Here is a 14133-nt window from a genome sequence, read left to right on the forward strand (position 1 = left end):
GGGGATGACAGAAGAACAGAGATAAGGCACAAGTGTACAAACACACTTGGAATGATTTAGAGTAAGAGAAAGGAGGAATGAAAACAACACTGCAGCTGCAGTCCAGTGTTATGGTTGATATTGTGCACAGTGGAATAATCTCATCTGTTTCTGTCAGGCCAAAAGAATTATTGATAGCAGGATTATTGATATTCAGGTTTGAAATATTATTTGTAAAACACACAGAGCTCATTCCCCCGGGGTCGTTGCTGATCATTATACTTGCTAGTTAATTCCCAAAGACCCATTTAAATTTCTGAGGTGTTGCAATAAGGAATATAAAATTTCCTTGTTTATTGTATATGAAAATTACGTAATTTTCAGTCCCTTTTTATGTACCATACTAAAGTAAAAGAGTTCATCTCTACAACCAAGTGCTTTGTCTTTAGAACCAGAAGTTGTCTATATACCAGTAAGATCACGTGGCCAAATGAGGACAGATTGACACAGAGTTCTGGTCTCTTTTTCTGTCTCAAATAAACAGAGTATTTCTCCATATGCCTGTCCAGAGTATTGAATTAATATTGTCTTAAAGGAAAATAATACTTAAAGATTTCTTGAGGTCTTTTTATTTAAGGAGTATTTTATATACATATACACCATTTAAAAATGCTCAGTGAGTTACAAAAAATTATCCAGACTGACAATTTGAACCACAAGACTACCTCAAAATGATCTCCCGTGTTGCTGCAGGCACAGTCAGCCTCCAAATTAGGGCAGGATGCCTCTCCTTGTACCACATTAATTTGGTTGGCAAAGCGGAAAAACAGTGACAGCCTGTGGTTTAAAAATACTGAGTCACAAACCCCTGAATAACAGGTTCTGTATTAGAAATGGCAGTTCAGCTGGGCACTGCTGAAAGGAACAGTAATGATGATGGAAAGTGTACTTCCGTTATGTCCTGAAACCCTAAAAATTGTGAGCTGCAAACATTTTCTTAAAGGTTTTGTATCTTCTACAGTGTTGTGTACCTCCAGTAGCATAATCAAGTACTATTTGCCTTCTATTAGATGCAACAGCTGGTGTTACTTGTATAATTGGTAACTCTTGCATTTGCCTTAAACAGACACTTGCAGCTCGAAAATCTGGTATTTCCATGGCCATGCTCATCCGCACCTCCATAAACACTGATGAAATGGTAAGTGTTTTCAATGACAGCTCTAACACTTTTAAATAACAGAGAAATTTTTGTTCAAAGATCTCTAAAAATTATTTCAGCTTTACACACTCCAAACTAGATGAAGTGGAGTGTGTTACATGTGTTGTGTAGAAACTTCCAGTGAACTTGAGCAGAGTTGCTGCCTGATCCACAGTAGCAAAACCAGGTTTGCTTCTGCTGACTCACACCCATGACAGTCAGAGGGGACTAACCAAGAAACTTTTGATATAAAAAACAGTTATTTGGGGAAGCCTTTAGTTTTAAATTGTCCAACTGTACCATGTTTACCTGCAGTCTTTCATCATTTTCTATCTTCATCACACTGGGAGTGCAATTAGAATGACAGGGTTCTGCAAGATGGGTTTTTATGATCATTTTTCCCAGCCCTTGAGATAGTATTTGTTTTGGTTTTTTTTTAATTTAAAATATGTGATTCTGGAAGAAATATTTAATTCATACAAGAAGTAACCACAAAAGTCTTTTGAATAAGAATACTGTCATAGCTACTAAAATGTTTGAGTTGTGGTTTTCCATTACTGATTTCACTTAGATTTGGCAAAAGACATTTTTTTGAACAAAAACACAACAGGTGACATTTTCTTCAGGAATACTTAAATTCTGATGCAAGATTTATACGACTGAACTAAGCAAAAGTAATAATTTGAAGAAACACAGGCCCATTTGGTGTTCTTCCAATTGCTAGTGCATACATAACCTTCTAAAATACATCCTATTCTGAAGAAAAATGGAGAGTTGAATTTTTCTTCCTTTGTTGTTAATGTTCATAGCAGAAGAATGGGAGAACAGAAAATACTGACAGGTGTTCTGGGAACTGGAACACGTAGTACAAATATTGACATCCATCAATCTTACCTGGTTTATTGTGAACTTTCTGTGCTTATATGGTAATCATAAATTTATGATTTGGTGGTGCTCAGGGATGGATTGCTGAGGTAGAAAACAGCTGGTGTTTGAAATGTTTTTCAGTCGGTCCAGTAGTTATTTTATTCTGCTCTCCCAGAACAGCAACCAAGGTTGATAGAATGGAGAACTTTGGGATCTTAAGGAGTTCAAGGATGAGGGAAAATTATAGAGGAAAAACTTATGGCATCCAAGTGCTACAAAACAAAGATTTTTTTCAACTCTTTTATACTTTGTACCAAAATAGCTAAGTTTAGTAAAAGACACTGAAATACTCCATGTAATTTACTAAAGTTCGTTTACTAAAAAAACCAATATTATGTATAAGAATTACTACCTTTTATGACAAGAAATACAGATTCACCAATTTATTTACATGCCTACTCTTGTGTAAAAACTACCAGGCTCTGACTTCAAACGGCTAAAGTTGCAAGTTTTGGAGATAATATTAATTGCTAATAAATGCAGGACAAGAAACTATAATTTGGACCACACTTAGAGTGTTACATAAATGGTCCTGTTCAGGAGGAAAGAAAAAGGCAGCTCAGTGAACAGCTCAGTCCAAACATGTCTCCAGTGCTTGCCATCAACCAGAGACACTACTGAACTGATTCAGGAGAAATGGAAAGGGAAAATTCATTTGAATGTACTTTTATACCTCTGTATTCTTTGGCCTCCATCTGAACCATGCCATATGAAAATCTGTGTACCAGGAACAATTATTTCTTAAGAAATCTTGAAATAAAAATGTGATTCCAAAGACACGCAGCAAGTGTAATTTAGACACATGGAAGTTCATTTGATGAGAAAATGTAAGAAGCTAATTCAGAGTAGAGGTGAATAAGAGAGGCCAGTCGTTTGCCAGCCCTCACTGCATATACCAAGAGGCAGGGAGTGCTCTTTCACAGACAAGTGTAAGGGTACAGCCAGTAAAGCCTCTTGCAAGATATTTAAAACTAGGGAAAGGCACTACTTTTCTCCTTCTCTTAGTAGCCAGCCAAACTTAATAACCTAGGGCATCATTACACTGGGTAGAGCAAGATTTAAAAACAAAAAGGACAGACATTTTCAGGCATAAAAGAATTCTCCAGATACCCTCCACAAAATGAAGATGTGAAATGCAGATGAAGAAATGGAGTCACCAATGAAAGTTAAGGGGGGGAAAAAAATCCCCTTTGGGCAAGTAATTCTTCTGATTAAGGCTTTTCTAGTTCTCACCCTCCCTCAAGTTTTTCTGGAGGGAATATTAGTGACTCTGGTGGGTGTGGGTTATTTGCCTGATTAGATTCAGTATGAAAATTCTTTGAACTAATGCCTTTTATTAAAACTCAAGTGCCACCTACTCAAAAATTTACACCCTGAGGTTAAGGCTTTGAGCTTTGCCACCTGTCACTGCTATCCTTGTGGTACAACACACTCATGGCACAGTGAGTTTGTGTTCTCAAGCATAGATCCAAAGACATTTTAAACAGTGTAATACTTAGACATATTCTTTCAGTTGAGCACCCATTTAATTGCTTTGTGGAACAGAGCTGCACGTTTTTGAAAATTGTACATCAATGACATCAACAAGTATTTCAAGTAGTATATGACAGAAGTAAATTTCACTTTAGAGGATAAGCAGATAACTAAATAACTCTCCTATATATTAGTAGTGCTAAATGTTGTCAAACCAGTTATTAGTTATATAGTTATCTTAGAAGTTATTAGTGCCCTGATTTTATGCTCTGTAATTCACATAACAAAATCATTTAAACAGAGAAGAGGAGTAGGAATGAAAGCCTCTAGACAGTAAGAGAAACAACATTCTCATTTGCAATTTGCTTTATTAACAACAGGGGAAAGAACATGTTCAGCAGCAAAACCAATCTACAAATTGTGTCTTTTCGCCAAAAGCTTCATTTACCCTCAGATGTTTATTTTAAGGCCTGTTGAGGGTAAATTTCATTACTTACTGACATTTCAGAAAAATGTAAAAGTTACTGGCAAAATTCTAAAAGTGTTTATAATGTGAAAAATATTGAACCTGAACACGATGAGAGGACGGGATTTGTACTGAGGCTACATGAGCTCAGGAGTGGGAGAGTGCGATCAGTGGTTTCTGAGAAACACGATTACTCAGCAAGCTGTATAAATTCACTTTAGGTTGTTTTAAAGTTTCTTTTCTGGTCCCTGTAACATGGAACTCAAAAGCAGAGTAATGTACAAAAATGAGTCTTCCAGAGTTAGGTGGCCTTTACTGTCACAGTTCTTAGGATCTGCCAAATCAAACTGGTGAACTCCTTTGCTTGCTTTCAGGGAAGTTATTAGGATAGGCTAAAGAAGCACCCTGGAGAGCAATCCAGTATTTGTTTTAGTCTTTTTTGCTGTACCAGGTTTTTTTTTTAGTTCAGTTCTACAGTGTTCTCAGATGTGCCCAGATCAAATGTTAATGAAATGTCTCACCATATATCTTTAGCCAGGCTTTACAGGATGGATATTATTTTCAGCAGTAACTACTAACTCCAGTAAGAGCTGTTGCAGCCTAGGCTACCTAAGATTTCGTTTGTTTAGTGCTTGACCCTATGAATCAGTGGCTGCCCTATGCCTACATGGTACTGGTTTTCCCATGCTCACAAAAGTCCTTTGATTGATGACTCTGTGCAACATTATGCAGATATGCACACAAAAAGAATATTTGAATTTTATTAGACAATCTGTTACTAGAATATCTCACAAGAGAGATGCAGGTACCTGCATAGAGATGCAGGTACATAAAAACAAGAATACGTCAGCATATTTTTGGACAGGTTAATATCTTCCATTTGGCATACAATTACCACAGCTGAATATTAAAGGTAAAGGAGTGTTAGCCAGTGCTTAACTGAGTAAGTCTGCCTTGCTTCCTGTACTGTCAGAACTGTGGCAGTGATGTTAAAACAAAAATAGAAAACCACACAATTTCCAAAATTCTATTCCCTTGCTACAGCTGTATAGCCAGCATTAGATCTACCTTGCATAATATCCACACCAGAGGAGGACAAGGTAGGACAGACAGGCTTTTAGAAATATCCCACTGTGATATATTTTATAATCTGTCTTCTTCTTTCGCAAAGAAACAATTATTCATTTATAAGGGAAAAATCTAGAACTGATACATTCATGGCAGTCACGTGTGCCTTTGGTGAACACCCACTCCCTAAAAAAGACACAAACAACCTAAGCTTGGTGCCAAGTGCTGCCTACAGGCTACTGAGCTCTTCTTGCCCCAAATAAATTGCCTGGACCTCGAAGATCGGGGTGCCTGAAAAGGAGCTCAAACAAACCAGAGAATTGTGCCCACGTTAGCCAAGGTCTTGTGTGCAAAACTACAGGGACTGCTTTGTTTTCATCTTATTAAGCACCAAAGGAGCTGAGACTGAGACTGTTACAGTACTAATCAGTAAATAGCCAATAACTGTTCTTGTAGTAGAACTAGCCATGGGTCTTAAGCCAAAACAGTCCAAGAAATGGGTTTGGCTTTTTGAGAGTATGGATCATTCTTGTCTATTGTAAAAAGCATCTTGCTGCTTTAAAATGAAGTAGTAAGTATGGTATTATAGAGATACAGATAAAATGGAACCCTACAATTGGCTTGCTTTTGTTTGATGAGATTTATATATATAGACACTTGGTATTAGAAGATAGTGTTGTATATAATCAGAAGGCATTTTGTGCAGTGTGTCTAAGTCCATATAGGAAGTATTTAAATATTCAGAATTAATGTTAGCTGCTTAAGATGCCCAATGAATGTAAAACTGCTTTTTTTTCACGTCTACCTCAAAATATAAAAATATAAAAATATGTATATAAGACCTTTTGTTACTTGAATAACTTGATTCCAACTAAACTCTGCTGTTTGTGTAATCAGATAAAACAGTCATGCAGAGTTCTTTTCAAAGTGTAAAACAAAATGAGTAAATTGGTATTTTGCAAATTATTTTATACTTCTGTATATACTCTGATATTTTATAACATTTTAAGCATAAATGGCATATAGTTTAGAAACAGTTAACTTGTGTTAAACAATAAACCTGAAGGGGTTTTTTTCTTACCCAACAGAAAATACATGTCTTCAAGAAGACCCTGCAGGCTTTGATCTATCCAATATCATCAACTACACCTCATAACTTTGAAATTTGGACAGCCACAACTCCCACATACTGTTATGAATGTGAAGGCCTCCTCTGGGGCATAGCCAGACAAGGCATGAGATGCACCGAATGTGGTGTCAAATGCCATGAGAAGTGCCAAGACCTCCTAAATGCTGACTGTTTGCAGAGTGAGTATTTCATGACAGCTGAATTATTGTATTAATTCACTCCTGATTTTATGTGTATGCAAAGCAATATCTTGAAATGAGGGACCAGATCACCCAAAATCAGTGAAATTGTGTTGATGATCCTCAATTGAGGAGCTAGCCAGAAGCTTTATGGAAAACCTGCTGTTAGTTTTGCTTTTGTCCTTGAAATCTGTCAAATGTTGCTGGGCATTTACAAAACAGTGCTTGCTAACTTCACTGAATTATTTACTTTCCACTGCCTATGGCAATATCTGAAGCAATTTATTATTTGACGTAAACCCTCTTTGTTTTACTTAACTCAAAACACAAAAAAATGTCAAAGGAAGTATTGAAAAAATATTCTTGCCTACTTACTGTAGTCATATTGATGTGCTATATATTAGACAAAAATGTGGAACAGTAAGTAGGATCTTGTCCTTTCAAAATACTGAACCCTGTATGTATAAGGGGAAAAAAATAGTCAGTCAGCCATTTGGCATTAGAAGTAAGGTCAAACAACCTTTTCTTTGCTTTTTTCTTACTCAGCTTGGTTCCAGCCACCATGCATTCTCCTATGAAAATATATCAGGTGTATTTAAACAATTCTTAAATTACAACATAATTATTATATGAGATTCTAAACAATAGAAAACAAAGACCTGCAAGTTTTCTGATATTCTGATTTTGGAATGGGCTTCCATACTCTGGAGTTATTCAACACTGTTCACTGTTGATATATTCCAGAGTTTCTACCTGTAGAAAAACTACATAGATATTTCACTCAATTCTTGCTTCTTTTCACTGTGTTCTCTGTGTGAGGAGCTGTCATAAGGGAAGGATTCTTGAGGTTTGTACTGCTCAGGAATTAATTAAAATTTCCCAGAGCAGCTGACCCCCTGGAGAATAAATCAGTGATGAATTTCTAAATCAAACTTCCTAACTGTGTTTAATTGTGATTCTGCAGTGTGGTGGAAACTGGGCTGTTGTCCCCTGGCCCTATCACCAGCCCAAAAAAACCCATTAAAAATGGTTCAGAGCACCATGATGCATTTGATGAACTTTTACAGATATATATGGATGATAAGTCTCAGCGCATGCAAAAATAAGTAAGATTGGCAGTCATCTGTGGTGTGAACAGTTTGAAAACATTGAACAACCGAGTCTTAAAAGAGAAAAACCTCTAGAAGGCAAATTGGAGGTAAAATATTTAATATGCCTAAGGGATCCCGCTCTTCTCATTAGTATGCAAATGTTTCTGAGCATCCTGTGATATTTTTTGCAACAGATTGATCATTCAGAGTTCATAGTACACTATTCTTGTTCCTTGTTTTTCACTGAAAAAATTAATTGACCAACTGATCCTAACAGTGTCATAAAGTGAAATGTAGTAGTTTTTATCATAGTCACCCTTTTGCCCATCTCATAGAAGTAGGATGTATTTGCCTTCAAACTTCTGTGATTTTTTTTTAATATATAATGATTTCTAATGTAGACTGTAGAAATGAATTCACATCTCAAGATCTTTAGGGTCAATATATAAACTTGTTCTAAATTAGATTTGGAAAAAAAGAGTAAAACTTTCATTAGCTCTCTCATCTTCAATAAGACATCCCTTTCTCTAACTAGGTGCAATATTAACTTAGAATTGATTTCAATCATGTTGAGTTTGTATCAGTCCCTAGGGTGAAAGGACCTTGTTAACTTCCTATGCAATGCAAGTTACACTATTGTCTTAATTAGTTTGATCAATACTGCATGAAAAAAGATGTTGATGGACATCAGTAGAGGTTGTCAGCAGTAGGGGATGTAAAACTAATTGCAATAAATGAGTATAAAGAGAAAGATACTTAAAGGAAGTTGTATTTTAACACACATTTCAGTTTTATCTGTGCTGTCTCGAAAATCAGCAAGGTTTCTAATACAATATGCTACTGCCATTCAGATTGAACCCAGGATTTATCATTCAGTTGTGTTGCTGCATTTCTACTTCATAAGGAAGGGCAGAAAATCAGAGAAAATTTTTAAAAAGTTCCCTCCTGCATCTTCTAAGAATGACCTGTCATGTTTTCCAGGCAGCTCAGCAATAATCTCTTTTGTAATAAAATCACTGGAGAATTTTTTTAACTGGTATTTTGTTTCATGGTAGACGTAATTCTATTTTTACTAATTCCTAATTTTTCAGTGTGGATAGTCTTTAATCACTAGAATTTTGGTCTTCCATATTCAGAAAGGTTAGGTGCTCTGAGCAAGAGATTTTCAAGATTTCTCAAGATTTAATAGCCAGGGAAAACTCCTTGAAGAAACCTTGTAATTCGCCTTTTGGCAATCTGGGATCACTGGTATCTGATATTTCAACCCACATTTTTCCAATGTTGCAACATTATGAATTCCCACTTTACATCTCTCTCTATATATAATTATCAGTTGCCCTCCAATGTGCTAAGAAACCTTCAGACACATTGAAAACTGAAGAAAACAAAGCATGTAATATTTGATTTGTAAGCCTTCACTGAAATCTTACGCTGAAAGATGATGCTTTCCAGCTCTATAGAGTTCATAATTTCTTTTTTAGCCATTGCAAGCTGAGTGCATCAACAAAAATTCCTTCAAAAGAACATATTGGTGTTTGATGATATTGTAAAGGAGGAACTCTATGCTTCTTCAGTGTTGAAATATCTGAATTATTATTGTATAACAAAGTGTTCAAAATTATTTTGTTTTAATTTTACTAACCCTCTAAAGGGAACAATAATACTTTAATCCTCCCAGGGTTTGAGGATGGTTTGAGGATGGCTAGTTGGATGATGTCTCCATGACTCTTTGGGAGAGAGGAGTATATACTGCTGCTAACAATAATGATGATTCTGACATTCAGTGCCAAAAGCCTTTGAGTAGTGTTTAACATGAGCCAAAATTCAGCAATGCCTATAGCAAGTGGCAGTGTGTCATTGATTATAAATTTTTTAGTGTTTTTCTATCTCATTTTATATGTTAATCTCGTCAAGAATTGAAATAGCCTGGTTAGCACTGTAGGAATTTAAATTTTTGCTTCCTACCATTCTAATGATACAAGTCTAATGTTTCTTTTCTCACACTCAACTGCAAGTCTGATTTTTGGGGTTTGTTCAAGAGTATATTGTTGAGACATTGATCAGAACCCTTTTCTTCTGACAGAAAAAGAACATTTTATAAGGTGAACTTGACTTTGTTTTTGAAAGGGCTTCTGAGATCAGTTACAGTTGTTAAAGAGAGAAATCTCTCCAGAGCACTTGTGAAAAGAACTGTGAGTAAGATCTGCAACAACTTGGTCTCCTTAAAAATCTTTTTTTTTTTTCAATTTAAAGCAATAAACATTGTAGTAGTTTTGATGTCCCCCAAAAAATTACCTATTTTCTGCCTGACATGCCACCACAGGCTAACAGAATCTAGAAGTATTCTCACACAGATAATGTCCCTTGATCTCTTCTACCATCCTTATATACTGACTGAAATTATCAGTAATGACCATTTTATTGGAGAGGGGAACCTCTCTGTTCTGTACCTGCGATATATTATTTTTTTGGGAAGGCTATCTTTTCCAAAAAGTCTTTAAGTTTAATACCACAGGTGTAGTGTTTAATGATTGAGTTTTGAGATCACAAATTTGTGCTTACTGCTCAATACACATGTTGAGATGCTTCCACAGTACCCCTCATGTTAAACTAAATCAACTGATGATTTTCGATATCACAAAGAATATATTTGAGGTATTATTCAGGTGAAACGAAGATCTCCCACAGGTACTGCTGTACCAAGAATAGACTGGAGACCCTAGAAGGGAAAAAGAACAAAATTAATTTTCAATAACAATGGTGACCTTTTCTCTCATTTCAGGAGCAGCTGAGAAAAGTTCCAAACATGGTGCAGAAGACAAAACACAGAATATTATCAGTGCTATGAAGGAAAGAATGAAGATTAGAGAGAAAAATAGACCAGAGGTGTTTGAAGTGATCCAGGAAATGTTTAATATTTCTAAAGAAGATTTTGTGCAATATACAAAAGCAGCAAAACAAAGTGTTTTGGATGGAACATCCAAATGGTCAGCAAAAATAACTATCACAGGTAATTTTCTTCTCTTCTAAGAGCTCTTTCTTTTCTATTCCTCTAGTTCAGGAGCAAGACTTTTTTGTATTTAGAGCTGGACTGTGTGTTCAAGTGCATACTTGGTGCATCTACAAGCAGTTGAATTTATAGGATGCTAACTGCAAGAGTTGAGTTTTAAGTTGCCAAAACCACTTTACATTCTACTGCTCTAGGCAGGAAGACGAGTAAAAATCGTGTATCTCCTCTGCCTCCTACCAATATCTTCTGTGCTAATGATGAGCTTTTTGCCACCAACTGCAAGAGTTAAAGTTCACCAAGAAAAAAAAGGCTTTGTTCAAAACACTTGAGCTTGCAATTCCAGATCCCATTGGTTTGAAACTTATTATCCATTCACATTGCTTGACTAAGGGTGTGTTCCATTTTAGTGATGCTGATGTTGCATAATTCTGCTCACTCTGAACATATTCCAGATGGCTTCCAATTGCATTAGCCTGGTTGCTCATGAAGATATCCACATCCACTGACTTCCACATTTCAGTTTTTGAATTAAAACCTCAGCAGAAGCAATTCTGAAGGCTGAGTGGTGGTGCATGAAACTCAAAACAATAATTTTGGAATTTTGGGACTGTCACCAAGCACTAGGGACATATTTAATTCATATGTTTATTTTTAGTTCTACCTCTGAAGAACACTGAAGGCTGTCTTGTGTTCAAGCCAGTATAATACATACAATTTAATCCTTGAAGAATTTTGCTAGGCTGTCTCTTAATTCTACTGCTTAAATAGGAGAGGGATACTTCCTTGTCTTCTAAAAGATTCCCTGTGGATTTAGAGTGAATGGGGAAGACAAAATATGCGATTTCATTCCTAAGAGTGTTTTCAGAAATGGGATGTGTTAAAGACCAGCAGAATTTTACTTCTTTCACTGCAGTCAGCACATACATCTGAACCCACACCAAGAGCTGATCTGCTGAGCAAGGTACCCTTTTTAGGTAATCATTTTTTTTGAGCACACCAAGGCAGCTTCATTATCCAAAATGATTGACATTAGAGAATGTTAACTAAATGTTTCCACTGAGGTGATTTAAATAATACGTGCAAAATAACAAAGGCAACTGCTGCTGAATGGTAAGAGCCAGAGCAAGCGTTTTAGCTGCAGTTCTCTGGCTTTGGTTAGTTCTTTGATAGTTCTGCTTTCTCCTGAGATTTCCACTTCTATGAATTGTGATGGAAAATCAAATTCTGTGTATTTATATTTGCCACTAAATTCATACCCATTAACTGTACACCCACATTAACTGTCACAAAGGATAGCAAATACATAAACAGTTGATGGTAATTGATCTGAACTGTCACCCTCTCTGTGATAGCATAAAAAGTATTCTAAAAATCATGGTTCATCTCTTAAGAGAACAAATGACAAATGATAGCCATGCCCCTCATGTTTAGTTCCATAAGCCACAGGGCATATTTTTTATATTATTGCAGGTTTTATTTTGGAAATGTTAGTTTGGATCTTTGGAGAAATTTTGGAATTTTTTATTTATTTATTGGGGGGAAGGGAACTTTAGGGAACTATCAGACTCAAGTTATACAACATTCTTTGCTATTTTGATTAAACCAAAGTTTGAGAAAAGTATTTGAATTATGTGTGCAAAATCATTGTTTGGCGCTCAGTGGTGAATCTTTGTATTTATTACTCTATTAAACTGCATTTTAAAATATGATACAGTCCAGAAGGGTAGTTAGACAAACATTGTCAGTCTCCAAAGTTAAAGACATTGGGAAAATCCAGAAACCTTTCCTTCACGATTCCTCACTTTGAGGCCTTTGTTTCCTGTTGCTGTTGTCATTCTTATTTACTTCTTTGGCAATAAAGGCTATGAGGGCTAAAGCACATTTCTCTCCTTTTGTTGCAGTTCTTTGTGCTCAGGGCTTACAGGCTAAGGACAAAACTGGCTCAAGTGACCCGTATGTTACTGTGCAAGTTGGCAAAAACAAGCGAAGAACAAAAACTATTTTTGGAAACTTGAATCCAGTATGGGATGAAAAATTCTATTTGTAAGTATAGAAAATGCTGTTGATATTATTTTTTTTTAATCTACATTTAGGTAATGTAACTCTACCAAGTGAAATATTGGCTGAATTTGAAAATATGTTTTGTCTGTACTATGCGTATTCATAGCATTATGGAATTAGCAACTTCTGAATGGAGAGAGCATCAGAATTTATTGTGGCTTTATCTTATAGAGATCGTGGAGCTTATAATTAAGTATTTTTTTGGATCTGTTGGTGGTGTCTAATTATTCTTATCTTTAAGGGAACTTAAGTAATAGTTTTCATACTTCAACCTTACATGCCAAGTCATTAGAAATGCTTTCTTATGTGCCAGATACTGACCATGCCAGGTAAATGTGGTTTGATTTGACACTGTGATTCTCTGAGGTGTAACTGGGGAATTGGGTAGTAACTGGTGTGTTCCAGGCTCAGAGTTGGTGTGTTTGTAAAGTCCATACTTTTAGAAAACCGAGTGTTGTCCAAAATTCAGATGCGGAGTGTATGGTATGATGGCATTGTTTAGTTTATTCTCATATTTCTTTCCTCCTATACAGAGGGAAGAAGTTGTCACTATTCCTAGCTACATAAACTGTGCAGACAATTTCTGTGAGGGTTCAGGCATTTAAAATAGAGCCCTGTTTTTTCAAGAAGGTGCAGTGTCATAACATTATGTTACCTTCTTATTATCTAGGACTTCCCTGGTTTTTGACCAAAATCTGCTACCTTATTGAGGAGGAGGTTAATGTTTCAATAGAGTTTGAAAGAGTTTTGGTCCAAGATGCTGCTTCTATTTATCTGGAAAAGGTACTAGAGAATCCAGCTGAATTAAACAGTGTATGCCATTCTTTTCAAAATTTCAAACATTTCTATTAGAAATGAATGAGTAATTCAGAAAAAACAGACACCTGGAAACTTTTTACAAGCTTTCACTATCCAGAAAGTGTTTTCTTCTTGAGTTAATTGTTTTACTGTGGTAACAGTTGAAGTGTCATACCTCACTAAATGGCTTTGAGTGACCAAAAGTATGAGATTAATTACTTTCTTGCATTTTAAATGTAGGAATTGCCTAATGTCAAAAATTGGATGAGCAATTCAGCAAATTTTGTAGGAAGTTTGTTGAATGTAGTTTCTCAAAGACATGAGCAGGGCTACAATAAAATCCCTGGAAACTTGAAAATATTCTATTTTTCTTTTCCAGCACTAAGTATTACCATCATCTGCTGCCCTAGGAATAATAATTGTACTCTGCTACCAAACCTTACTATAGCATGAACCTCCTGAGCAACTGCTTTGCATTGAATAAGTTTTCCAACATTTTTATAGCACATGTGCTTTCTGAAATAATGTCCTTGACTTATTTAATGCTTTGGATTTCAACTGAAAGTATATGAGAAATTCTGAGTTGTATTAAATAAACTATAAATGTTTAACCAGAAGATTAAATCTGAAGTAAATCAATATAACTATTTCATTGACTCAGGATGTATTGCTTCAATTAGGCTCTATTAGTGGTAATTGATATTTAAATCCTGTTTAAAATCTAATATTAACCATCATTATAACTTTTAAATTA

The 14133-nt window shown here is 35.6% G+C and overlaps 1 protein-coding gene across 5 annotated transcripts in view; it reads left to right on the plus strand.

Annotated features, from left to right (window-relative positions):
- Positions 1-14133, plus strand: part of UNC13C (unc-13 homolog C) — a 166584-nt gene that overhangs the window by 71697 nt on the left and 80754 nt on the right. For all 5 annotated transcript variants that reach the window (XM_063412559.1, XM_063412560.1, XM_063412561.1 and 2 more), the window contains 4 exons: positions 1106-1177; positions 6200-6419; positions 10293-10520; positions 12422-12563. In XM_063412559.1, the coding sequence (XP_063268629.1) occupies positions 1106-1177; positions 6200-6419; positions 10293-10520; positions 12422-12563 (662 nt within the window). The remainder of the gene's footprint in view (positions 1-1105; positions 1178-6199; positions 6420-10292; positions 10521-12421; positions 12564-14133) is intronic.

Source organism: Prinia subflava, chromosome 15, assembly GCF_021018805.1.
Source record: "Prinia subflava isolate CZ2003 ecotype Zambia chromosome 15, Cam_Psub_1.2, whole genome shotgun sequence".
Classification (NCBI taxonomy): domain Eukaryota; kingdom Metazoa; phylum Chordata; class Aves; order Passeriformes; family Cisticolidae; genus Prinia; species Prinia subflava.